This window comes from Thamnophis sirtalis, unplaced genomic scaffold (genome assembly GCF_051295495.1).
Source record: "Thamnophis sirtalis isolate CommonGarterSnake01/CBP01778 unplaced genomic scaffold, rThaSir2_p1.2 scaffold_6, whole genome shotgun sequence".
NCBI lineage: Eukaryota > Metazoa > Chordata > Lepidosauria > Squamata > Natricidae > Thamnophis > Thamnophis sirtalis.
Window position 1 is genome coordinate 56,262,675 of NW_028261386.1, and position 25,822 is coordinate 56,288,496.

At 38.3% G+C, this 25,822-nt stretch overlaps 1 protein-coding gene across 4 annotated transcripts in view; it reads right to left on the minus strand.

Moving 5' to 3' along the window:
- Nucleotides 1-25,822, minus strand: part of DAAM2 (dishevelled associated activator of morphogenesis 2) — a 207,987-nt gene that overhangs the window by 94,299 nt on the left and 87,866 nt on the right. For all 4 annotated transcript variants that reach the window (XM_087717909.1, XM_087717911.1, XM_087717908.1 and 1 more), the window contains exons 2-3: nucleotides 22,868-23,073; nucleotides 295-384 (exon numbers count right to left, since the gene is read on the minus strand). In XM_087717909.1, coding sequence (XP_087574035.1) covers nucleotides 295-384; nucleotides 22,868-23,041 — 264 coding nt within the window. In that variant the 5' untranslated portion in view covers nucleotides 23,042-23,073. The remainder of the gene's footprint in view (nucleotides 1-294; nucleotides 385-22,867; nucleotides 23,074-25,822) is intronic.

Sequence of the window (25,822 nt, forward strand, 5' to 3'; positions counted from 1 at the left end):
CTTTTAGGAGACTATATTTTAGGTGAGTTGGCCTGTCTGCATCCATGCTTGGTTTTATCATTTTTTTTCTCCTCTGACTTTGTGAGAACTAACTTGTACAGGGTTCCCAGAATCCTAAGTCCCTCCAAGTATACAGGGAAGGAAGATAACCACATCTAGGTGAATATGCCCCAGTATAAATAATTGTAAGTACCCAAAACTGCAAATGTCAAAGGGAAAAAGACACCATCATACAGTTCAAGCTGTACTTTAGATGTAATATTTATCACATAATTTGAATCCAGTAAACATTACCTTCTTTTTGCTGCAATAGATCTGCCATTTCTTCTCTGGCGGGAGTGCAAACATTGCCTCTCTATTTTTATCTGTGAGATCCAATTCATCCTGGAGATGGCAAATGAAAAGACAATGTTTGAACAATAGCACAAATAGTTTTTCAGCATTATTTTCTGAGCATCATTATCACCTCAGTTAAGTATCTATAGGTTTGTAATTTTCTTAAATAATAGACATTGTAAAAATATTCTTTATATTCCAATGCATTAAATAATGTGCCCATTGTACTCTTCAATATAGAGGCTTTCTTATCATACATAGAACATGGAAAATCAATTACTTTTCATCTAAAATTTTTTTATCTCTTGCAAGGTCCTATTAGCAGCCATATCAAAAATCTCTTAAGCAATCTGGTTAATTAGATCTTGGCACAGTTCACTTTTGTAAAGAGGAATGCAAGTTTCAAATAAAAGCCTCTGTGTGAATATTCCCCCAATGTTTTTAACATTTTAAATATGCATTTTGCCCTAAAAGTTTGCTTTTCACAATCCATATTCATATATAGAACCTGCAGTGGCAGTTTCAGAATCGATGTCTAGAATGTAAATCAGGGGTGTCAAACTCGATTTCATTGAGGGCCGCATCAGTGTTGTGTTTGACCTTGGGGGGGGGGCAGGTGGACATAGCCAGGGTGGACATGGCCAGGGTTGACATGGCCAGCTCAATGTCACTCATGCCGGGGACATCTGAGTGCTCTGCCAGTGAAAACAAAGCTCGTGAGGGCAGCTTAACCCTCCCAAGCTCCATTTTTACTGCCAGAGGCACCACAGGCCAATCTTTTGCTGTTTCCCTGTGGACCAGATCTAAGCACCCATGGGCCTTGAGTTTGACACACCTGATCTAGATCCCTTTGAGTTTGGTTTGCAAAGAAGCAGCAAACATATAAATTTAATAATGACATAGGACTATCTCTCTCTAGAAGCAGTTTTAATCAGTGATTCCAATGGAAGAGAATATATGTTGCTCAGGGTTGAATTGTGAAATCCTTGGTGCTCTCTGAGTTTGTTTGCTTGCAAATGTTTCATTGCCCAACTAGGTAACATCATCAATGAGACTGGATGTAATATTTGGTCCCTGTTTATATATACAATAATAGCTTGCTTCCAAGTGTTGGTCAGGGTGTAATTTCTTCTTTAGTAGTTCCTTGATTGCGGTATTATTTTCCACTTGATTGTTTGCCTGCTTATCAGGGTGTTGGCTGCTGGAGAGGATGTGTTTGCGTTTCCAAGTCTCTTCCAATATTATCCTCCTAAACACTGAAATAGTATAGGCGAATTATGTGCCAGATTTTATTTTTACATGGCATCTGTTAACTACTTTACTCTTATCATGTAGAAATTAAAATTTATACTATATATAATAGGAAATGTTTATTACTAAAAAAAACTCTTTCTTTAATTGTCCCATTTTTAATTCACATAAAGCATCTTATTTTTTTCTGATTTTATATGGGGAAATTAAATAAAGGAACTCTCTACTGAGAAGGAAATCAAAATTAAAGTGACTTCCGAGGTACTGAAATTAGCTTTATTCCAAATTTCAGACAATGCTTCTTTAAGACTTGGACCGCTTTTTTGGAGTCAATAACTTAGGAAAACAATGAACTAAAATTGCACACTGCGCTTGGTAGCAGCTGCTGACAGATTTAAAAGCCCAAAGAGATTTCAGCTACAGAAAGGTAAAAAAAGAGAAAAGACAAGGTTGGTCATTGTCAAGAGCTCAAGATAAAAGAAGTCGGGGGGGATTCCAGGGTGTTGATGCTAGTGGAGGTGGCAGCAAAGATATTTCAGGTATATCTCCATAAATGTGTAGGAAGACTGCAAGCCATGTGGAAATGGTTAGTGAGAGTCTTTTCCAAACAAGAAGGCAGCCAAGCAAGGCAAAGCATTTTATCTTCGTAATACAAAATTAGAAATGCTTGGGCCAGGAGCACATTCTTGGAGAGATAGAAAGAGAAAAGAGAAAAAGAAGCTGCACATCACAACTTCAAATGAAGAATCTAGCAAGAGGTATAGTGGGAAAAAGAAACACGGGAGCACTTATACTTGGGGGTGTTGGGGAGACTAATGTGTTTAGCAGAAGTCCTGCACAAATCCACAAGTACAAGCTGGGCCACCTCAGCAAAATTATCTAGCAAGGCACCACTGCTTGAGGGAGGGAGCAAGCCGAGAACTTGTTTACTTGGCAATGATTAGCTATTCCCAAGTCATAAAAACATCTAACAAAGTGAAACATGACTACGTCAATAGTTCAACTAAGGAACATCAGCTGTAAGTTGAGAACTTTCATAATTGTCCAACCTTTATGTAAGAGGTAGGGTAGAAATTAGCCTACAAAGTACTAGTCCAACCATTCTCATCCTAAAGTTTCCAATATAATTCTGTTGATGATTCATACAAGCTCATTCTGCTAAAAAAAATATTTGGGCTTAATTTAATGATTTATATAGAACTTGTCTAATACATCATGCCTGGCAAGCAAATGGAACTGGAGGGGGGCGGGAATATGTTGACCTTTCATCATTTCATCATTTTTGGACAATGAGAAAATCTTAAAAAGAGAGGTGGTTGCTAATGGTTCAGTTTTAAAGATTTAAAGCTTAATTGATACTGCCTTTGTAGTTATTACCAAGGCTGTTGTTGCCTCAACAAATGGCAGTGAGTGCCTGACTGGTCTTGTCTGACCTTAGAAGCTAAGCAGGGTCAGGCTTAGTAAGGACCTAAATGGGAGACTTTCAGGAAATACAAGGACTGCAGTGGTCCAGGAAATAAAAATATATGATATATGAGAATAACTGCAAGGATGTGTCCATAAAGTTTCTAGGAATTTAACTTGAAGAATATTTATTGTTCATTCATTCAGCTATCAGAGTATCTATCTCATAAAACATATTCTTTACATTTGGTTATGCATGGTTTGAATCTGTCTTTTGTATAATTTCTGTATAAATTTGTTCTACTTTATGCTGATTTGCAAGTTAGTTTAAGCAGCACATATTAAAACAAATACTTTTAAAAAGCAGTAATTATCTATTAGAGCTGAGAACAAACAGGAAAATACCCTAAGCTATAAGCAACGGACACATCAGGTTGTCTTTCAAATTGGAGAAAACAGTTTAAAAGATGAAGCTTTTCCAGAACTAATATGTAAAGATAAACGATATTTCACAGGTGTCTGAATTTTATAACACAGTTCTTCAATCAAAACATGAATGTAATACTTCATCTTTTAAGGGAAAAAAATCTACCTAACACTGTATATTAATGATAATAGTAGGTGCTATATACATTACATTAGCAATAATTGCTTGCAACAATGTGCATATTAGGAAAAATGCACATAAAATGTGCTATAAATCTACCTTGCAGGAAAAGAATACATGTTATGATCAGGAAAGAATACAGACTAAGAGAAGTTGACATTGAACAATTTCCCAATCCTCATTTGTGCTCTGTGCTGTTTATTTAGAACACAATGCTATACATCTGATCTATCAACTGAAAGCCATCAACACATATCATCGGTCTATAAATTGCACTTTGATAGTTGTAATTTAGGTGAAAGCACAAGCTGTGTAAATTATCTTTTTTCCAGCTCTCTGATGTGCTAAGAGCCTTCTTTCAAGCCTGAAAAGAAAAGCCTTAATAGAAGATGATGAAGTGGAGAGGGCACTTTGCAGAGACCAACTCAATATTGCAATAGACTCAGTAGCTTCAATCCATTGCTAACCTTGAAGCCTAACCACAACTCCAAACACAACATGATTCTTCTCCAGCAACTGTTGTGGTGATTTTCTAATCATATGTGAATTCTCCTTGAGTAGAAGATTGAATCCAGAGGAATCAGCTTCTTGACTCTCAAAAAAGCATTTCAAGATGTAAAAGCTGATGCAATGTTGATTAAAAAAACATTTGCCAGGTTGACCTCAGGGAGAAGAGGAAATAAAGGTCGTCCAGTTAATGTTCCTAACATTCTGGAAGGATGGAAGGTTCAATCAACCTTAGTATTCCTGAGCAGTACTGAGCTCTGTCTCTTTTTCAATTACTTTACTCTGCTGTATGTTATTTACTGAGAAAGGACATGGATGGTGGAAAAAATGTTTCCAATCCAGATTTTGAAATTAGATTGGCAAGATTCAAAATGGCTGAAGAAAAAAAAACCTCATGAAAATCAAAATAGGAAAATCAGCAGGCCAGAAACATACAGAAGTATTTAAGCTCTTGAAAACTTTCTTCCCCTAGTAAAAATGCTTCTATTTTTGTACCTTAATCTCAGGAGTCTTTCCAATTTTTCAGGGTTTTATTTTTTCTATCTGCAAGTTACTTCATAGTTCCAAATTGGCAGAGGCTGCTACACTATTATTATATTTTGCTATGATTCTCTTTTCAACCCTGTAGCTTCCCTGGTTACGTATATTTCATTTTAGATAGATAGACGGACAGACATAAATTTATCTTCACTTCTTTACAAATGGTAGAAATAAGCTAAGCACTGGGTAAAGTTTGCTCAGTATTGCTCAGGAATACTAAGGTTGATAGAACTTTCCCTCCTTCCAAGGTTGATAGAATGAGGAGCCATATTGTTGGGGGCAATATGCTAACTCTATAAACCACTTAGAGAGTGCTGTAAAAGCATTATGAAGTGGTATTTAAGTCTAAGTGCTAGTGCTGGTGCTACATTGTTCTCAAGAAACTATTTGGTAGCCTAAGAAGTGCACAAGAATGAAGCACAGTTCAAATAAGACTTTTACATTTTTTTAATAATGGTAATTTGTATGATGAATGTACTTGTTTGGTGTAGTCCTTAAAACATGAGCCTAGAAGCTAAGACACTGGGTTCTAATTCTGCCTTAGGCATGATGCCAGCTAGATGGTCTTGGGTCAATCACTCTCTCATCTCTACGAAGGAAGCAATGACAAACCATTTCCAAAAAAACCTTGCCAAAAAACTGCAAGGACTTACCCAGGCAGTCATCAGGAGTCAACAATGACTCAAAAGCAGAGCACACATACAAAACCTCATGTTTGCATGAAATTTCAAAAATTCACATGGGAGAACAAATTCAGGTATAGCTTTCTTTTACTTAAAAGGAGAGAGTTAATACTCTCCTGGAGAGGGAGGTTGTTGGGTGGCTGCTCTCTTGCGAGCGGACTCCCAAAGAACCGGGCACAGCCTCAGGGGTGAAAGGCTGTGCAGCCACCCAGAAAACCCCCTTTCCAGCCGGGCACAGTGCCATTCACTGATCTAGGGGTATCGCCAAGCCACGTAAGCGCCTGTTCACCTCTGCCTGGCTCCACGGCTTGGTGCCTTCGAAATGCCAGTGACTGGCGCTCTGCATGGCTGGAGAGGGGGGTTGCACACGCAGCTGTTCTGGTCCTGCACCTCCCAGCCTCACGATGCCCTGGCCCAGCTCTCCCTGCAGAGCCAGGGCACCTCCACTGCTGCCACCGCCCGCCACCACCGCCATCCCAGCATGGCTTTTTTGGCAGCTTCCGAACCAAGTCTTCTGGAAGTGGCCACTCTGGGCATACGCTCTATGGTTGTGGGCTGGCTCCCCAGCAGAGCATATTCCCAGAGCGTACAACTATAGAGCGTACGCATAGAGCGGCCACTGCCGGAAGACTCAGTTTGGAAGCCTCCGGAAAAGCCATGCTAGGATGGCGGTGGTGGCAGCGGAGGTCCCCTGGCTCTGCATGGAGAGCTGGGCCAGGGCATCATAAGGCTGGGAGGCGCACAAGCGGGAGCGGAACAGCCACTTGCGCAACCCCCCTCTCCAGCCGTGCAGAGTGCCATTCATTGGCATTTCGAAGGCGCCAAGCCACGGGAGCTGGGCGGCGGCGAACAGATGCTCACATGGCTGGGCGATACCTCTAGGTCAGTGAATGGTGCTGTGCCCGGCTGAAAAGGGGGTTTGCAGGGTGGCTGCTCGTGAGCATGGTCGCTTCATGGATGCTGTGTTGTGCTGCTGCAACAGTGCAACACAGCTGTTTCATCCCTGAGGTTATGCCCGGCTCTTTGGGAGTCCGTTTACAAGAGAGCAGCCGCCCGGCAACCCCAAAACAATAACCCCTCCCCTGATAATAAAGCCCAAACCATATTTTGTGATTCAAAAGAAAATAAGACCCTGTCTTATTTTTGGGGTATTATATTGCTACTAATCAAGAAACTGATTCATAGCGAGTTATCTTAAAGCCAGGGTCTTTAATGACACAAAAAGCATCATAAGTACAAAACAGCTAGCTTTATGAAAATATTCATTTCAAAATACAAGTCACTTTAAACTGAACAGCAACTGTTCAGTCCTGTGTCTGGGGTTTATGCAACAGTATCCCATCAGCCTTTGTTCTGTGGCTTTTCTTTTTCTTCAGGGGGAAGAAATAAAATCCAACATGGATTATGGTGAAAATAGTATAATCCCTGTTGATTAAAAACGGATGGTGCAATGCCTTTCGCTCAAAAATCTTAACACACCCAATATTCTAATTTTAGCTACATTTTTGTGATTCTTGGCTTCCCCCTCTTCCAGATCTACAGCTGTCTTCAAAAACCCAAAAATACAAAGGGATAAAATCTTGGAGAAAATATTTTTCATACAAACATTTCATTTTGGGAATAGAATTCCGTATTGTATGGCTTGCGTGCCATAGGCTCGCCTTCATGGGTCTAGATGCTGACCTGGTTTAATTTTCTGTCATCTGAAAATATGATAAGTGATCTATCAATCCCATTACACAGAATATTAATAAAAATATTGAATAAAACAGGTTTGAGAGATTTCTGATACTCACTGATAATGCTGTTCAGCTTGAAGCAGATATATTAATGTTCTGAGTGTAGTTAGCCAGCCACTTCTAGACCCACCTTAACATTGTGCCATTTAAATCACACTTCAAAAATTTGTCAATTAGAATGTCATTTGGAATTCTGCTACAAGCTTTGCTGAAAAAGTAGGTTAGATCCATAAGGTTCTCCTTGTCCACTAAAATAGTTATCTTGTCAAAAAATGAGACAAGATGACCTATTTTTGACAGCCATCCTGACTTTATAATTAATAATACTATTGTCAAGATATCCAGAAATGGCCTTCTTTGTTAAAAGAACAATAAGCAGTGCCCTGCTGAATCAGATGCTTAACACATGTAGTCAAGCAGTATATTCTCACGGTATCCAACCAACCTCACAAAGAAGTGTACTTTTTTCCTAGCCAATGACAATTACACTGCCATCAAGGCTACTAACCATGACTTCTATGAATTGGTCACAAGTACTAATAAAGGAGAATATTTGGTCATGAATAATTTCCAAACCCTTTTGGAAAACCAGTACCACATTTTATAGTAGCAAATTCCAAAGTGTGATTATATGTAGTGTACAAAATAATTGCTTTTGTCTGTCCTGATTCTTCCAGGATTCAATTTCATTGGTGATCTCTGGTTTTAGTACTTTGGGAGGAGAAAAATAGCTTCTCCTTGTTCACTTTATCCATACTATGCATCATTTTGCATACCCTCTCTAGCTTGACTATATTCCTTTTGAGTTGAACTGCACACACCTTTTCAGACATGGTTGTACCATTGACCTATACATGTACTATAATATTAGCATGCCATTTTTCAATATCTTTTCTTATTATCCACTCGAACATCTAGTCCAATTGCATATACAGTTGCCCTGGTCCGTATTCAAATAGTTTCCATAGTCCACAGATGCATGACAAAAAGCCAGCATGAAGTAACTGAAATCCCACAATTCTTACCACAATATGAAATGACCACATGAGCCAATTCTAAGATGTGAACAATGTCAGTGTTAGGGACACTATATCATTTTTTTATATAAAAAGCATTCTAGAGACTGCATTGGCAAAATTATTACTGTGCTTAATTATAATGTGGTGGATCAGTTGGGGCTACAATTGGTCTACTTAAAATCCCAAAGGTGGATTGAATACTCTTCGCCATACAGATAAGCTTTTTCACAGAAGCAGCTGTAGAAGCAAGAGTTCTTAAATAAAGTTAGGCACACCCATAAACACAAGAAGTCAATAGTAAGGAATATTACTAGCTACCTCTTATGAGGGCCAAATATGCAGAGGATTAATATGTTATAAAGGCTTTTCCCCCATCTTATTTATCCAGTTTCCTCTACTCCACCTTCATTGCAAATAAATGTTGTCATATCCTTTATACAAATGCTATTCTTTTATGTTCCTTACACAGTAATGAAAGAACACTTATATGAATTCTTTTATGAATAAAATGCATATTCTTATATGAATAAAGTACATGGAATATAAATTGTGCCACAAGGACTTGTCTCTTGAAGATATTTATTCAGAAGACTTACTTACCATATTATTGTACTATCAGCAACCAAATATGGGGCTGATGTGATGGTCATTTCTCTTTCTTTCCTCACATCTTAAAAGTTTTTATGTCAATGATTCCTCTATAATTTCTCAGTCATATTTTTAGTCAGACTAGCTGGCTTTGTACTCCAGACAAGGTCACAGTATGATTCACTTGGTCTTCACTTATTACCCAGTCACTGAAAAGTTTCAATCTATGGTTTATGGTTTGTGGTTTAGTTTCATGTACTACCTCAATTCACTGAGTTTCTTAATAAACACTTTAAAAAAAACCAATGCTTAATTCAATGTGTGAATCAGTCACTACAGCTGAGTAATTACCACCTAGCTCTCAAGAAGTCAGGCAATTTACATTTATAAAGTTTAGAACATTTATCAGTGAGGCAAGTCCAAAACAACGAAGTAACCAGTTCTATACTTAAATAGCCACTTGAGTAGAAACAGCCAGGTTGTTATCATAAAATCTGATCAACATAAAATCTCATGTATCAGCATTAAAAATAAAACTCTTTGGTTGTTTACATATATTGTTAGCTACCTGAGTTTCTATGGAGAGATTGACAGCCAAATCCAATCCAATTAAATCAATAAACAAGAAAACCAATCAATTCCCAATGCTAATTTAAACAAAAAAAAATTCACAGTTTCTGAATAAGCAGAATACCAGGTGGAATTCAGAAAGGGAATATGTAGGGACTGGATCATAGGGATACATATTTAATAAGAAATCTAATAATAATTAGATTTATGCATTGCTCTCTACATAGTCTCATAGGCTGGCAGACTCTACTTAGAGGAGATGGTCTTTGGAGCTAAGAAATGTAAGGCTTTATTAATTCAAACCAGCACTTTGAATTAGTTATATTGGTGTATGACATTGAACAAATTGAGTGATAAAAGAATTAAGATTAGATTACAATAGATGGTTTCTACCCACAATATCCCTGGTTTTTGTGTTTTGTGATTTCCAGAATGTTGTTCAAAAGCAATGGTATACAGAAAAGGATGCTGACCCCAATTTTCATTTTAAATATTTCAATTTCAATTTAATTTTAATATTTCAAAATTAAAAATTATCCTAGATGCATTTTGGAAGGCTATACAATTGCACATTTTACAAGTATCAAGAAGATAAAAAGGATTGTAACCATCCCTTCTGCTAACCCTCCTCATACATAGCCCTATATATGACAGATAGCACCATCCCAACTTGTTAGATATCACCAGAAAATATTTCCTGGCCAGTTGTTGTTATATCAAACTCCTCACCACATATGTGAAATAGGAAAATTTTAAACTAACAGAGATATATCTAGAGATCACCTAATTTAAATCCTTTTACATACTAGTCAGAATAGTCAGTCTATTCTTTACAGCGGTAGAGACTAATTTGATTCTGCACCTAATAACTGCAGCAAGACTGTTGGTGGCACAATATTGGAAGAAGGAAGACTTGCCTACAATCCAAGAATGGACATTGAAAGTGACAAACTTAGCCGAGATGGCTAAAATATCAGCATATCTTAAAGATCACTCAAATGAGAGATATAAACGAGACTGGAAAAAATGGATTGACTATATAGCAGTAGCAGTAGCAGTAGCAGTTAGACTTATATACCGCTTCATAGGGCTTTCAGCCCTCTCTAAGCGGTTTACAGAATCAGCATATTGCCCCCAACAACAATCCGGGTCCTCATTTTACCCATCTCGGAAGGATGGAAGGATGGAAGGCTGAGTCAACCCTTGAGCCGGTGAGATTTGAACAGCCGAACTGCAGAACTGCAGTCAGCTGAAGTAGCCTGCAGTGCTGCATTTAACCACTGCGCCACCTCGGCTCAGTGGTTATATACAAAATAAATACGGGACCAAGAAATTCCAGTTAGCCTATGCTTAAGATCAGAAATGATTTAAACTGTTAAAAGTTAGTTCAGTAAGAAGAACCTAAGGTCAATGCAGAATGTCATTAATTTCTTTATTTCTTTTTTCTCAATAGATTTTAGACTGTGTTAGTTAAAAATCCATACCGTGTACGGGTTCTGGGAAGTCGGGGGGGAGGAGGAGGGGGTTGGGGGGTGGAGGGAGGGAGGGGCACACAAAAAAAATTGTACTTCAATGCCTTAATGATTGACAAATGATGAAATATTTGTGGTTTTTTTTTTAAAGAAATAAGAGACATATGAACAACTAAAGCATTTAAAAAGCAACAAAAAAAGAATAGTCAGTCTATTCTAACTTTAGCACTTAAAAACAATATTGTCAACAAAATCAGTTTCACGCTTCTACTCATTAATGAATAGATTAGAAAGCAGCTTCCTTTTGCAATCATTGAAGGAACTTACAAATGATATCCTTCCATTGTAGAGGTAGCAGACTGGTGGCCGCCATTGGCTTTAGAACTCCAAATTCCATCAGCACTTGACAACATGGCAAATGGAAATATGTTGTAATCCACTACTTCTGATTTGCAGGAGGTGGTCTACTCCTTCACTACCATTCCAGTTTTTCATTATCTGCTTCTTAATGTTTTAACTTAATCACTAATAAGCTCTGTCCCCAATTTTGTAATAACTAAGCTTTTCAGAAAGTTTTGTTTGGGTGGGAAAACTTCAGCAGTCCAAGTGTTCATCATTTTCACTGTGAAGCAAGAGATTTTCAATAATATACTTTTCCTCACAAATTCAGAGAGGTTAATCTTATGATCCTTCAAATATTGTTGAAATTGGTGGGTCATCTTAACATCTTATGGTTGATATACAGCAGGTTTGTTTTCAAAACTTTTCCAGATCCAGAATATATTTTTAAAAAGGGATTTCCTTTGGTAATGTTAAACACAGAAAAGTACAGAATTTTAAACATATTTGCACTCATTCCTTCAACATCACACTTTTCTTAATGGAGTTTCATTTCTAACTTGAAATCTGCCAAGACTTAAGCGTATCATTTTCTCTTTCTTGGAAGCTTCTCTCTGTATACTAGCAGAAAGATGGGCAGTTTTTTTTAGTTTATGAGCAATGAGAAAATTTACTTTTTTCCTGGCTTAATCTTTTCCTTAATAGTATTATTGTTATTATCTCATAAATTCCAAGGCTGATGCTTGGCAATGAATACACCTTAGAAGACTAAGCCATGGTGAATTCTAGCTTGGAGGCAATTTCAATGCTGGCTATAAATGCAATGTTCTTGCCAGCAACACACCCACACTTCTGTTCCAACTTCCTTTTCTCTTCTTTTTTTCTGCACTAATCACCTGCTTTTTTTGGAGGTAAGCCTGTGAGGTTTTCATCTCTCCTTAAACATTTTTCATGTTTCAAACATTCAAGCAGAGTGTGTTATCAAGGCTCAGTCTGGCTGTAGGTTTGGACTGCCAGCCAGAAAGGAGTTGGGGCATTTACTTATCTGAGCACAAGGCAAAGTTTCTCCTTTTCTATGAACAAAGGAAATCTCTGCTTACTTTTACTAAGAAAGCCAGTAACTATTGTCCAAATGAAATAATTTTTCTCACAAGGAAGAGATGCATTTAGAAGGCTCCCTAGGACATGGACTTGCAGCTATGTCCTCGAAAGCATTTGGCTGATGCAATAGCTGCATTCCATCCTTGAGAAAGTAGCTTTAGCCAAGTTCACACATTCTTTTGGCCTCATCCAAGCTGAACTTCTGCAACATTAAGTGCAAAGCTCTCTTTGTTCAAAAACTGTCATTGCCTAGAAATGGTAGGCACCGTAAATTTGGCCTTCTCCACAGGGCTTCTGAGCTCTTTCCTCTTTTCAGTCAAAAATATTATGAGAATTAAGTTGCCTCCAACACTTAGTTGTGGAGATTTCCCTCTCTTAAAATCAACCAATTTATTCAGTGAAGCAGAAGTCTTGGATGGAGTTAAGCTGTGCCTATGCTCCTAGAGAAGGAAGAATGGTGGCAGAGGGCAAATATATGTTTTCTCCCAGGACTGCAAAGCATACACTGTGGCCATCCCTATCTTCAAACAAAGTTGACATCTACCTCCATTACTAATGACCATTCGGATACATTTTTCTTGAAATTGGTGTAACAATACTACTTAGACTTATATACTATTTTACAGTGCTTTACAGCACTCTCTAAGCGGTTTTACAGAGTCAGCATACTGCGCCCAACAATCTGGGTCGTCATTTTACCCACCTTGAAAGAATGAAAGGCTGAGTCAATTTTGAGCCTGGTGGGATTTGAACTGTCAAATTGCAGGCAGCCATTAGTCAGCAGAATTGGCCTGCAGTACAGCACTCTTACCATTGTGCCACCGAGGCTTTCTGTGAATTGCACTACCTTTTTCTGGATTTTTTTTAACTCTCCAGTTCAGGTTAGAGACATGGATTTTCTTCACTGTCCTTATCTGAACACTGATTAGCTTTCAACCACTAAGTCCTCCGGGATTGGGCGGCCTATAAATCTAATAAATTAAATTAAATTACTTCCAAACAAGATTGTTAAAATACAGCTATTTCTAAAAACGTTTAAGGAAATTATTACGTATAAAAAGTGGCTGCCTGGTATTAACATGAGCAAGAAAATATGCAATATATGTAATTATCTAAATCAGATGTAAAGTTAACACACTCCATTATTGCACGTTGGTTGATGGTTGCTTCCATCTTTTTCAAATAGTTTCACAAAATTTAGGCACAAATAGATGGCCTATTTCTAAAGGCTATTCATCATTTCTGGTTCAATATAGATCCACAACTAGACTCTAGACACAAAAGGAGGAACTTTCTGACATATTCAGCAATAGAACAGCCCTTGTCCTTTACTTGTTACTGTACACATTGTCCAACTCAACTTTTTTGACAGCAGAGTTACTGCTGAATTTGGAGGACATGGAATGAAGTCTAGTTTGTCAAGATTCAAGGTACTAATTATGACCTTTAAAGTGCTCCATGGCTTAGGCCCAGGATACCTGCGAGACCATCTACTGCCACCGGTAGCCTCCCACCGTCCAGTGCAATCCCACAGAGTTGGCCTCTCAGGGTGCCATCGGCCAGACAGTGTCGGCTAATGACCCCCAGGGGGAGAGCCGTCTCTGTGGGAGCGCCTTCCCTCTGGAATGAGCTACCCCCAGAGCTTCGTATAATCCCCAACCTCCGGTCCTTCTGACGCACCCTAAAAAGTTGGCTTTTCCAGCAAGCCAGCCTGGCCTGAACAAAACAAAATAAATTATTGATCATTGTTAATTTTAATTTGATTTTTTTAAAAAAATATGTTATTGTCAATTCTAATTGGGTTTGTTTGGGATATTCTATTTAATTTGTTTTAACTTTTGTATTATGTGTTTCTTTTAATGTTGTATGCCGTCCTGAGTCCTTGGGACAAGGACAGCATATAAATCTAATAAACCAAACCAAACCAAACCAAGTTCAACAGAAGCCTTTGATTGTCTATCTGTGTCAGAACATCAGTTGATTCTGCCAAAAATCAGCATGCCCACTCTTCATTTTTTCCCCTGCTCTTACTTTTTCTACCTCTCCTGTCTTTGTTTTCCAGGGCCACTCAAATGGACACTATCAGAAAAGCTAGGTTTGGGAAAGGTTAAAAAAGAGCTGCTACTTTTTCAGCTTCCCACCCATTTATTTTCCTTTTTAATGTATTTTTTTCTATTCAGCTGCTAAAACTCTGATACACTTAGAAGGAAATACGGCAATTTGGACTTCAGCTTTAGCCAAAATACAAAGGCACATATCTTTCTGATCACTTCCTGTTCCACACAAAAGTTGGCTGTCTCATGCCATGGAACATGGGCCAGGAAAGACAATAATGTCACTACAGCAAGGGCCCTAGGCCAAAAGCAGGCTGCATTTCCAAAGCAGAGCATTTGTGTCACCCTCACATTTCCTCAGCAAGTCCCTTCCTATCATGCTTCCCATTTTCCAAATGATGTTTCTGAGCAAACCTCTGGCTCTAGAACCAACTTCTGGCTAACCTTGAATTGTCCTTAACAATATCACGTAAAAGCACCAGCAGAAGCAGGGGAGGCAATGTCATGAAAATTATTAGAAAGGCCGATCTATACCTTGCAGGGTCGTCAAATCATTAAGGAATACAAATGCTCAGATTTTGATTCTGTAATTTCATATATTTGGCTGGAGAAAACGATTATTATAAAATTCCTAGTAGGGAAAAAGGTGCATCACAGTTCCCCCTCATATTGAGCAACATGAGGGAGTACACTTAAAGGTACTGTAGATAGATAGATTGATATAGATAAATGATGATATATAGATGATAGATAGATAGATAGATAGATAGATAGATAGAGAGAGAGAGAGAGAGAGAGAGAGAGAGAGAGAGAGACAGACAGACAGACAGACAGACAGAGAGAGAGACAGAGACAGAGATAGAGATAGAGCCATGGTGGCACAGTGGTTAGAATGCAGTACTGCAGGCTACTTCTGCTGACTGCTGGCTGTCCGAGTTGGGTAAAATGAGGACCCAAGTTGTTTGGGGCAATATGTTGATTCTGTAAACCACTTAGAGAGGGCTGTGAAGCAGTATATACTAAATCTAATCCAAGTGCTATTGAGAAAAGGGGGGAATTCAGTTCTGAGAAAACAAGCAATATGCTGAAAGATGGATAGCTGTTCATTTTGCTGCCTCAGCTTTTGTCTCTGCTGAAGCCTGCCTTGTTTTATTTAGTATATGTGAATTATGGCTTGGCAACAGGGATGTGTTCCTTTGTCCACAAACACTAAAGAAGCCAGCCAAAATTCAGTTTACCCCTGAAATGACTGTATAGGTTAATGGCCACTATAAAGCATGCATTGCATTCCCATTCCACATGTTACAGATGGAAAAAGCAACTGGTTTGAAACATGGATATTAAAAATATAAACATATGCAGTGACAAAAAATGAAAAAGAAAAAAGTACATTATTTTAGAAGTAAGTAGCTATCATTCTATACAGTTATCTAATGCAATTCAAGTACATGAATGTTTCTCATGCATTTATACAACTATCATTTTTTTAACCTACTGCATTTTGTATAAATTATTTCGACATTTCATTGTATTTGAATATACAAATTCTAGGTGTATAGGCAATCTTCTCATTAGTTATCTGAGATTATCACAGGTTATCTGTACAATTGCCTTCCCTAAGGACATCTACCCATCTTACCAGATCAGATAATGGTGGGCACACTCCTTGTCCCATCCCTTAAATACAGACATCTGATGGGAGCTAGGAAGCATGCCTTTTCTGTGGCAGTCCCTGCCCTCTAGAACACTCTTCTCCCTAAAGTCCAGCAGGCCTCTTCTCTCCTAGCTTTCCGTAAAACTTTGAAGGCTTGGCACTTTGCCTTATCACTGGGATAAGATTAGGTGACTATACATCAGAAGTTTGACTTGGCACCAGGTTTTTGCTTTTAATGTGTTTAGTTTTAATGGCTTTAGTATGGCTTTTATGCTCTTGTAACTTTTGATTGGGGAGCCGCCCAGAGTTGGTTATGAGATGGGTGGGGTATATAAATGTTTTAAGTACATAAATAGGTGGCTAGTGCAACCAAGTCCTCCATCCACTGGGTGAAAGAAATAAGCAATTACCTCCCTGTGACCAATTAGATCACATAGATTAGGCCTCCTCCGAGTTCCATCTGCCAGTCAGTGCCGACTGCCAACTACACGGAGGAGAGCCTTTTCAGTAGTAGCTCCGACCCTTTGGAACGATCTCCCCGTGGAGATTCATACCCTCACCACCGTCCAGACCTTCCGCACAGCCCTTAAGACCTGGCTACCCCGTCAGGCCTGGGGACAAAGATAACTTGTCCCCACCCGAATGATGAATGAATGTTGCTTACTATTTTACTTCTATGTATTGTTTGTGTCTATTGTCTGTATCCCCCCCCCCTTACTTTATGTAAGCCGCCCTGAGTCCCCTCAGGGAAAAGGGCGGCCTATAAGTATTAATAAAATACAAAAATACAAAAAAATACAAATAAGCTGTACATTTTATCTTTCCAATGCTGCAACTGGAAATATGATGGAGCTTTAAAAAGGCCACAGAATTCAAAAGTAAGTTACGAATGTGTCCCTCCAACTAAAATATGTAATGATATGATCTATCACTTTACCACTTCATTCTGTGTAATTAGCAGTAAATTACTGACTTTAAAATATAGCTGCTAGATATAGCAGCTTTATCAATTGCTAGTGTATTTTGATGGATATTGCTGAACTATTTAGAGCCATGAAAGCTAACTGCAGCCACCTGACTAAAGATCTACATTATCTGAGTGATAAAAGAGAATATTTGTAGCTCAAGGTTGAGTTTGGCTGTTTTTGCAAGTTGCATTGATGATGTTACCTAGTTTGGGTACTGAAACGTCTGCAAAAAAGCAACAAAGTTCAGAGAGCACCAAGAGCCCTTGATAAAACCAAACCAGCAAAACTGATCATCTCAACCTTTCCATCTCTTTTCTCTGAGAAAAAAGCCATGCAATCAACATGATTAAGTCACTGGGATGCAGAGATTAAAGTGTTGCACTCCAGAAACACAAATTACTACTTGCAGTATGTTGCTGCAAAAGTCTGCCTCAAAGATAACCAGAAATAGTTATGCAACTGAATCGGACCGTCATTCATACTCTTCAGTGAATAACATCTGCTTCAGTGGGGAACTGATGGCTTTCTGCCAAATCTATGTACTTTCGCACTACTATTTGCTCAACAATTAGAGGAAGTAGATGTATTGTTCAGCAGCAAACAAGGGTGATTAATTCATTACATGGGAGTAACTTAACAAAAACACCATTCTCCCTGCTTCTTTCCATCAATCAGTCATCCAAGGTTTGTATTTGAGAAAGGAATAATTTCATGTTAATTAAATAAATTCTTCCTGTGTTTGAGAAGAATGGGGGGGGGATCACAAGATTCTGGAATGCAACAGGTTATATGGTTGGTTTGCCACTAAAGGAACAAAAACTTCAATAAATGTGAACTGTCCCTTCCCTTGGCTGTTTCAAATCCATCTATTTCAGAGCTCTGCTTAAACTTTTTGGTATAGATTTGTGGATGGGAAGTTTCTCATTGGATAGAAATATTTATTTTACTGATTTAGTCCTATTTAAAGAAATGAATAATTAGCCTGAATACTGAATGTGTTCACAATCTTGCAAATAAAGCAACCTAACAAGTAACTGATTTTATGTGTATCTCCCTAACACCACAATAATCATGAAATGACAACCCTTGGCACTTAATTGAACCTATGACAGTCATCAGTTATTTTTTGCATTTATATATTTTACATTTTTATATTTAGCTACTGCATTGAATATTTTTAAAGCATTTGTCCATTAAGAATGGATAAAAGGCATTTCAATTTTTATTTCATGCAGATCTGTTCAACTCAGGTAATAGAAAGGCCTATGAATAAATCAGTGGTGAGTTGCAGACGGTACGCCCTGGTACAGGTATACCAGATCCTGCCTGGAGCACCAGGTATCATTCCGGTACAGTGCTCTGGAGGGCCCACCCGCACTCCTTACCTGTGCTTTAAGCCTTTGGTGTTTCCGCACACATGCATGGCATGTATGGCACCTGCGTGATGCTCCGCCAAGCAGCTGGAGCATCATAGAGGCTTGCAGAAGCATCACAGGCAAGTACAATGCATGCGCGTACCGTGCACGTCCATGTGGGTGACGCCAGTACAGTTGGAACGGAATCTGAAACCCACCACTGGAATAAATGCTCCATAAATTTGTCAAATTCCTTTTAAAGGTTTTCTAAATTAGTGGCAGCACATTTTGTGGTAGATTCTATAAGTTAATTATCACTATGTGCAGAATTACCTTTTTTTGCATATTTTCTAAATTCTCCAATCAGCTTCTTAGAATACCTATTATAATTTGTATTTATCTATTTGGATTTTATTCAACTTCTGTAAATGATTTATTGATTAACAGGTATAGATTGACAGATATGAAACAGTAATAGATTGAGGGGTGCTTTAAAACAATTTCAAAAAGTTACTTAAGGAACTTCACAACCCTGGCCAATGATTATGACATAAAATCACAGCAACAATTTGGCTACCACTAAAATCAATCTATTGGTCTTATTATTTTGCTACATCAGAGTTGTTATATATGTAATTTGCACAAGATTATTTATGATAAATGGCATGTTTATCATCACCATCTTCAACATTATCATATTTTTTATCCTACCTTTTTTATATTTGGTCAACCCAAGGCAGTGAACATAGATAATCCTGCCTTTCCCCACAACAGTAATCCTGTGAAGTGGGTTGAACTGAGCAGAGAGACAGGGCTGGTTTCTACGCCAGCACCTTAGCTACTGCACCAAAGTGGCTTCATATACACACATGCTGCATGTGTATGTACACTTTCATAAAAATAAGAGGTGATGATTGAAAATGGAGTCAAACACACAGCTGGCAGGATCTGAAGATAATCATGCTTAATCCTATGTAGTATGAAAATTATTCAGATATTCTCCAAAAATATCTGAATAACTTTTTAACTTATTGTTTATCCTTGCTATTATTTGTTGTCATTCCATTTTTATTTTGTTTTAACTGTTTTATTTTGTTTTTGAGATGAGTTTATGAATTTTTATCTGCCCAGAGTCACTTAGACAGCGGGAGTGGTGATGCCTACATTTGATGAACAAAGCTATTATTGCCATGATCAATAACTGGATGAAATATTGCATCAAAGGGCAACTATTACTGAATTAAGGCATCTCAAATCAGCCCAACTTACAGAATGTGTTCAAAATCCAGGACCCATGACTCCAGAGGGAATGAAATTTGCGGAAGTGGTATCTGCTTTAATGTGGTTGACTGCTGCTCCTGGAGTCATATGATCTTCATTTTCAATGCTCCATAAAAGTTTCCCAGCCAGTCCTGTAATCCCTCGCTCCCTCTCCCACCCAGCAGCAGGCACTTTCCTGCCTACAGGGAAAGGAAGGGAAGATTTCCAATGTTCCTTGCCAGATTCCCATCAGGAAACTCAATGAAGAAGCCAGCAGGAAGTTGGAAGTTACCCTTCCTAACATTGCTTTTTTTTAACCTGCCCTTGGTATTCTGTTTCTCTGTTTTGGTAAATAAATATTTCTGAAACAGTGGCCCAATGGAGCACAGGATGTCTAGTAAAATTCTAATCTTCTTAGTTCTGTATCATTCTGCAACCAAGTATTAATTAAAATTAATTAATTCAATTAAAATGTCAGAAGATAAGAGGTCTACGAGGATGGTTTAGGCTTCTGTATAAATTACAGAGCAAATTGCACAAGTAAAACAAGAAGCCCATGTTACAATAACAACTTCACTTCAACATGAGAGACAACAAAAATAAAGAGGACTTGGACAAAAAGTTCTAAATCAAGATGAATTCCTGACAAACATATTATGGTTTGGCCAATGCCCCACTTTAGAAGAGATTTATTGTGTAATTGTACTTCCAAGGTTGCATTTAAAAATAAAATAAAAATAAAATGCTGTAAACAGAGTAGAGCTGTAATGCAGTGGGTCCCATAGTCTATAATTAGATTTTATTCTTTATTATTGCCATTGCCCTTTTCTCCAGAAGCTATGTTTGCTTTTCTATGTTGACTTCTGGATGACAATACATGACAACACATTCTAATACAACAACTTTAATCTGCAATATTTGTGTTTTCCTTTCATGTTTCAATCTAAGGAAGAAATGTTTCATTTAATTTATAAAATCTGCAATATCAAAGGATGTTATCAACCAAAATTTTGCCACCTATTATATTATGTTCCAGAAGACTTTGGAAAAACCCACATCAGAATTCCATAGAATTATGGCAGTTTATAACACCTTGAAAGTTTAGGGAAAGGAGGTAGGGGAGCAAATCTTCCAAATTCTCCTATTTCCTCTTCAGTTAATAAATCTGCACAAAGAAAAACATATGCTCTTAGAAAAGCCCACACTGCCAGCAGACATACAACCAGCTTGGCACATTTTGCACAGACCACCAACTGCAAAAGTACTTCACTACAAATAATGTGATTCGTGCCAGAGAAAAATGGGGAGCTAGCCAAGACACACTAGTATTATGGCCATGGGCCAGATTCACAACTGTTGGGGTACGGATACACCCTGCCAGCATCCTCTAATATATAGGGAGGCCTTTCTTCATTGTTCCAAGAAGGCCAAAAGAAAGTCAACACTAATTCAAGAAGTTCCTTTCCATCTGAGAGCCTACCTTAAGACAAGGCCTAGATAAGCAGAGTAAACTAATTCAGTTATAAAGCACTTTCTTTACATTCTGACTTTCTTCTTTCCTAAAGGAATCTCAAAACATGGTTCAACAGAGTCTGGTTAATGAAGAGGAATTTATGACCCAGTTTGTAAGAGCAGATCCTTATCCAAGTACTTAGAATAATGTTAATGATTGTTGCCATTATTCTTTATTTCTATGCGTGTTTTCAGCTGATTGTATATAACCATACACACAACAATGAAATGTCTATGGAGATTCTCAGTTATCTAGGTCATGGTTGTCCCAAAGGTGCTTTTTCAAGAGGCAACTAGACTACTTTGTTTTTCTTTGAAGATGTTTCGCTTCTCATCCAAGAAGCTTCTTCAGCTCTGACTAGATGGTGGGGAATGGAAGGATTTATATTCCTTGCAGACATTTTTATGGCCACTCATCTCATACCAAGCAGCACTATGTTTGCACAAAACTACAGAAAAGATCTCCAATGGTTTAATTTCCTATCACATGACTTGTTGCCTCTAAATTGCATACAGGACAGAGGCAAGTGACACAAATGTAGGAAACTCATTTTATCCAGAAAATGCTAAATAAACAGTTCCACGCAAGACCAGAGCCTGATCTGCCTCATATTTTCCCCATAACAATAATCCTGAATAAAGGAGATAAATTAACAACATTCATCAAACTCTATGTTGATTCTGAACATATAATCAAGAAAGCCTGGAGGTTTTTTTGCTTCTTGGGCTGTAGAAAGAAAACTAATCATACTATGAGCCCATTGTCCATCAAAGAATGTTTTGAAAGTGGTGACAACAATTTGGAGGGAGTCAAAAGGATAAATTCAACAGGGAAGGAAGATAGAGAAAGCAAGTCAATCAATGACCAAGAAGTAGCCAAGATGTTCTCCAGAAAAAGCAAGTAAAGCATTCAAGGACAATTAATATTTTTACTGATGACAAGACATTAGTGTTGTTAAGACTGCATTTTATCCCCTGCTTTTTTTGTTAGAAAAAAGAAAGGCAGAGGATTGACCCAGGTTTTAATGTGATCCTATGCTCATGGCTTGTAGAATCAAATCCAAAAGCATTGTAGTATACTTTCGAAAAGGAAATGGCAAATATCAGCCAATCTTTGACAGGCAAGTCCTCATTTAACTCCACTGGTTCAAGTACTATGTAACTATTCAAAGTTACAATGCTGTCAAATGAAAGTACTTACACGCCTTTGCACAACAGTGGATTGCAGAGTTGAACTGATAATAAAAATGTACACAACTCTTTCAAACATTTCCAGGTCACTGGTTTACACTACTTCATTTTCTGATTGGATTTTCTGATTCAATTAAAACCCCAGCACAACCAATCGATACAAATGCAGCTGCCCACTGTCAATCTGTTCCAAGCAGAAGCCCAGGAGGCAGATTCTACAACCTATAATCCTTGTTTCTATTCCAGACTACCACCGTCATCAATCCCTGTGCCTTTTTTTCCCCATTTAGATTCTGTCCAGAATACAGTAGTCATTTACCATGACATTTTCTGCCCTGAAAAAACCCACATAGAGAACTTCAAGTCGGGGGTAAATGTGTTTATTTTTCCACAAATTTAAAGGTCAGCAAATAATTCCATATTACCAGTGCCTTTGTGAATCTGAATGACTAACAATGGCAGATTCATATCATATGTTATATTAAATTAGGTCTGGATGATTGCCACTCCTATCTATACAAAGGTGTCTTGACCTGTGTACCTTTGCCTCTAATGCCATTCAGTTTCCATACTCTTCTGCCAAGACATACCCAAAGTGTGTTGAAAGTTGGAATTTCTTTTAAGTTTTAACTCAGAGATATTAAACAGAGAGGTTTCAACACAGATACTCAAGATGAAATTTGAGACATTTCCTTCCAGAAAATTAAATATACTTACCACAAGCTCAGAGAACCTTGCATTCAATTCTTCAGCTGGTGGGATTGGCACTGAGAACTCCAAGAACTGCAGAGGGTTATTGTCCTTGAGGTTGATTTCAGGCAGATCACTCCGCCCAAAGCAGCAAAGAAACCCCAAAGCATGACGACTCCGTTTTCGGGGAGCCATAGTCATTGTGATATGGGATGCTATCTAACAGTCATGATCTGCAGAGAAAGGAAAAGAAACATTATAAAGATTCCAAATGAAGGTCCACAAATGGAATACTTTCAGATAACTACAGCATCTAAGCAAGCTTTTTTTGGGGGGGGGGGAAGAGGATGAAAGAGGTGCAGGGAATGTTAAATAATAAAATGAAAACACTATCTTGCAGACTTTCTCTGGGGTATCTTACTGGAAAATATAAGGCAGCAAACTAAGCAGCTTTTAGCCCTGAGAATCAATTCTGGTTTTGTTTCTTTGTTTGTTTAACCCAGAACAGTTTCATTCATTTGGGACAGAAAAATAACTATATAATATATATGCTAGAACTGGATACAAATTAGAAAAAAAGTATATGATCTAGCCAAGAAGTACCCAGAGATAATAGAATATACTGCAGGAGAGATTTCTGGGACATCTTTGGAGGAAGACTGAGTCTGATCAAACACGAAAAAGACACCATATCTGTGCATTCTTTCTAGTGCCTTCTGAACTGGTTGAGAGGATTTACAATAAAGGTATGATGAAGAAGATTGTTCTCCTTCCTTTGTATTTTGGTCTCAGTTGATATTGAAGGGGGAAGAGACTGAGTCTGTTGGCCCCTCATTTGTGGTCTGCCTCAAACTCAGCACTTTATTTTGTTTAACAGCTATATAAAACAGCTGGGTGAGGCTATTTGCTGATTTGGAGTATGCTGACAATATCCACTGTACATCTCTTTCATGGTACAACCAAGCAATACTATTAGGATTTTGTCCCAATGTGTAGAGACTGTGTGGGCCTACATTGGGATGAACAGACTCAGGCTTATTCCTAACAAGAGTAAGTGTATGCAGATATTTGGAGCTCCTAGTTCTAGGGATTTTCCAAAATTTGTCTTAAATGGGATTGCACATTCAAGAGTGTCATACAGACTTATAATTCCTTCTTAAGAGCAGGAAGCAGTTGTGATCAAGAGGATCTTTACACAGATTCATCTAGTGCACCAGTTATGTCTGTTCCTTCATATCCTCTCATGATATAGTCACTCAGTCACTCAGAAAAGCAATGTACTCCATGTGAAGCTACCATTAAAAACCATTCAAAAGGGATAGCTGGTCCATGTGATGCTACTGCTCCATTAGCTGTAGTGGCTACTAGTTGACTTCTGTATGCCATTGAAGATGCTGATTATCATCTATACAGACCTTAATGCATAGAGCCTAGCTATCTGTGGGACTTTCTATTTCTGACTGTTTCTTGACTATTCTCCCAGAGTGGTGGTTGAACCCTTTAGGATGTTTGATTCTTATACAGAGTTTCCCTTCTTCCCTTCCCTTCCCTTCTGATCCATTTCTTTTTTTGCTGTTTTTACTTTTTTTAAAAAATGTAAGCCTCCCAGAGTTATTTGAAGGTGGGCATTCTTTAAACTGTATTTAATAAACTACTTAAACTTAAGTCCAAAAAGTAAAACTGTCAATGGACTAGAAAACAATACTTATGAATTAATCATATACCGTATTTTTCGGAGTATAAGAGGCACCTTTTTCCCACAAAAAAGAGGCTGAAAATCTGGGTGCGTCTTATACACTGAATACAGCATTTTTTGCCCCGCCCCTTCACCAAAATGGCCGTGCTTTTAAAAGGCTTTCAGGGTGCTCCTGGGGGCTGGAAAATGAGCAAAAAATGGGCCATTTTTGCTCACATTTGGCCCCCCAGCCCCCAGGAGCACTCTAAAAGCTTCCTAAAGGCTATCCATGCCTTTTTTAGACAAATAATGGGTCCATTTTTATGAAAAACAGGCCACTTTTTTGCTTGTTTTTGGCCTCACCCCACCCCCCAGGAGCACTTTACAAGCATCCTACGGGCTATTCATGCCCTTTTTTGAAAAGAAATGGGCCTGTTTTTGTGAAAAACGGGCCATTTTGGGGAAGTTTGCAGAGTGCAAAACCTTTTTTTTTTAATTTGCATCTTCAAAACCTTGGTGCATCTTAATCTCTGGTGTGTCTTATACTCCAAAAATATGATAGGTAAGACTACCATCGTGTCCTGCAAAATAGATAGGATAGGGAGAAAATACAACTATTGAGGATCTTTTGAGTGATGACTAATGAGTAAAATCCTGGCAACAATAAGCAATGGTTTATTCTATTATATACCTTCTCATTCACAGTTCCAAAAGTCTGGAAACTTGAGCTTCTGATTTCAATTAAACTCAAACATATTTTGTTTTGCATGGCATGCACCCCTATGCTGTAGAGAAACTTAACTAGGAACAGTTGAAACAAGCTGCTGGACATGTTTAAAAATCAGCAATGTTATATAGATTTAAAAGCTAACAGCTTAATGCTGGGCGCCAGCTGTCAAGCTGAATAACAAGACACAGAGATTATTTGTCAATGAAAATCACTGCTATTTCAGTGGTTTACCAGAATTTAATTTTGGTAAAATATAGACAGAAACAACTAATTGGTTTACGCCAAATAGTAGTTGGCATTGCTTTCCATGATAAGGGCCACAGATCAGGGGTGGGTTTCAGCCGGCGTTACTGCCAGTTTGCTCGTGCACGTGCTTTGCATGTGCACTGGATGCATGCTGTGCACAAATGCACAGTCCAATTGAAATTGTTTTGCGCATGCGCAGAACTAAAAATGATGGTGGCGGCAACAGCAGTGACAGGGGAACTGGTTTGGGTGTGTGGCCAGCCTTGGTCGCTGCCGGTTCTGCGACCCAGGCTGGCATGTCAATGGCATGTCACTACCAGTTTGACGAAAC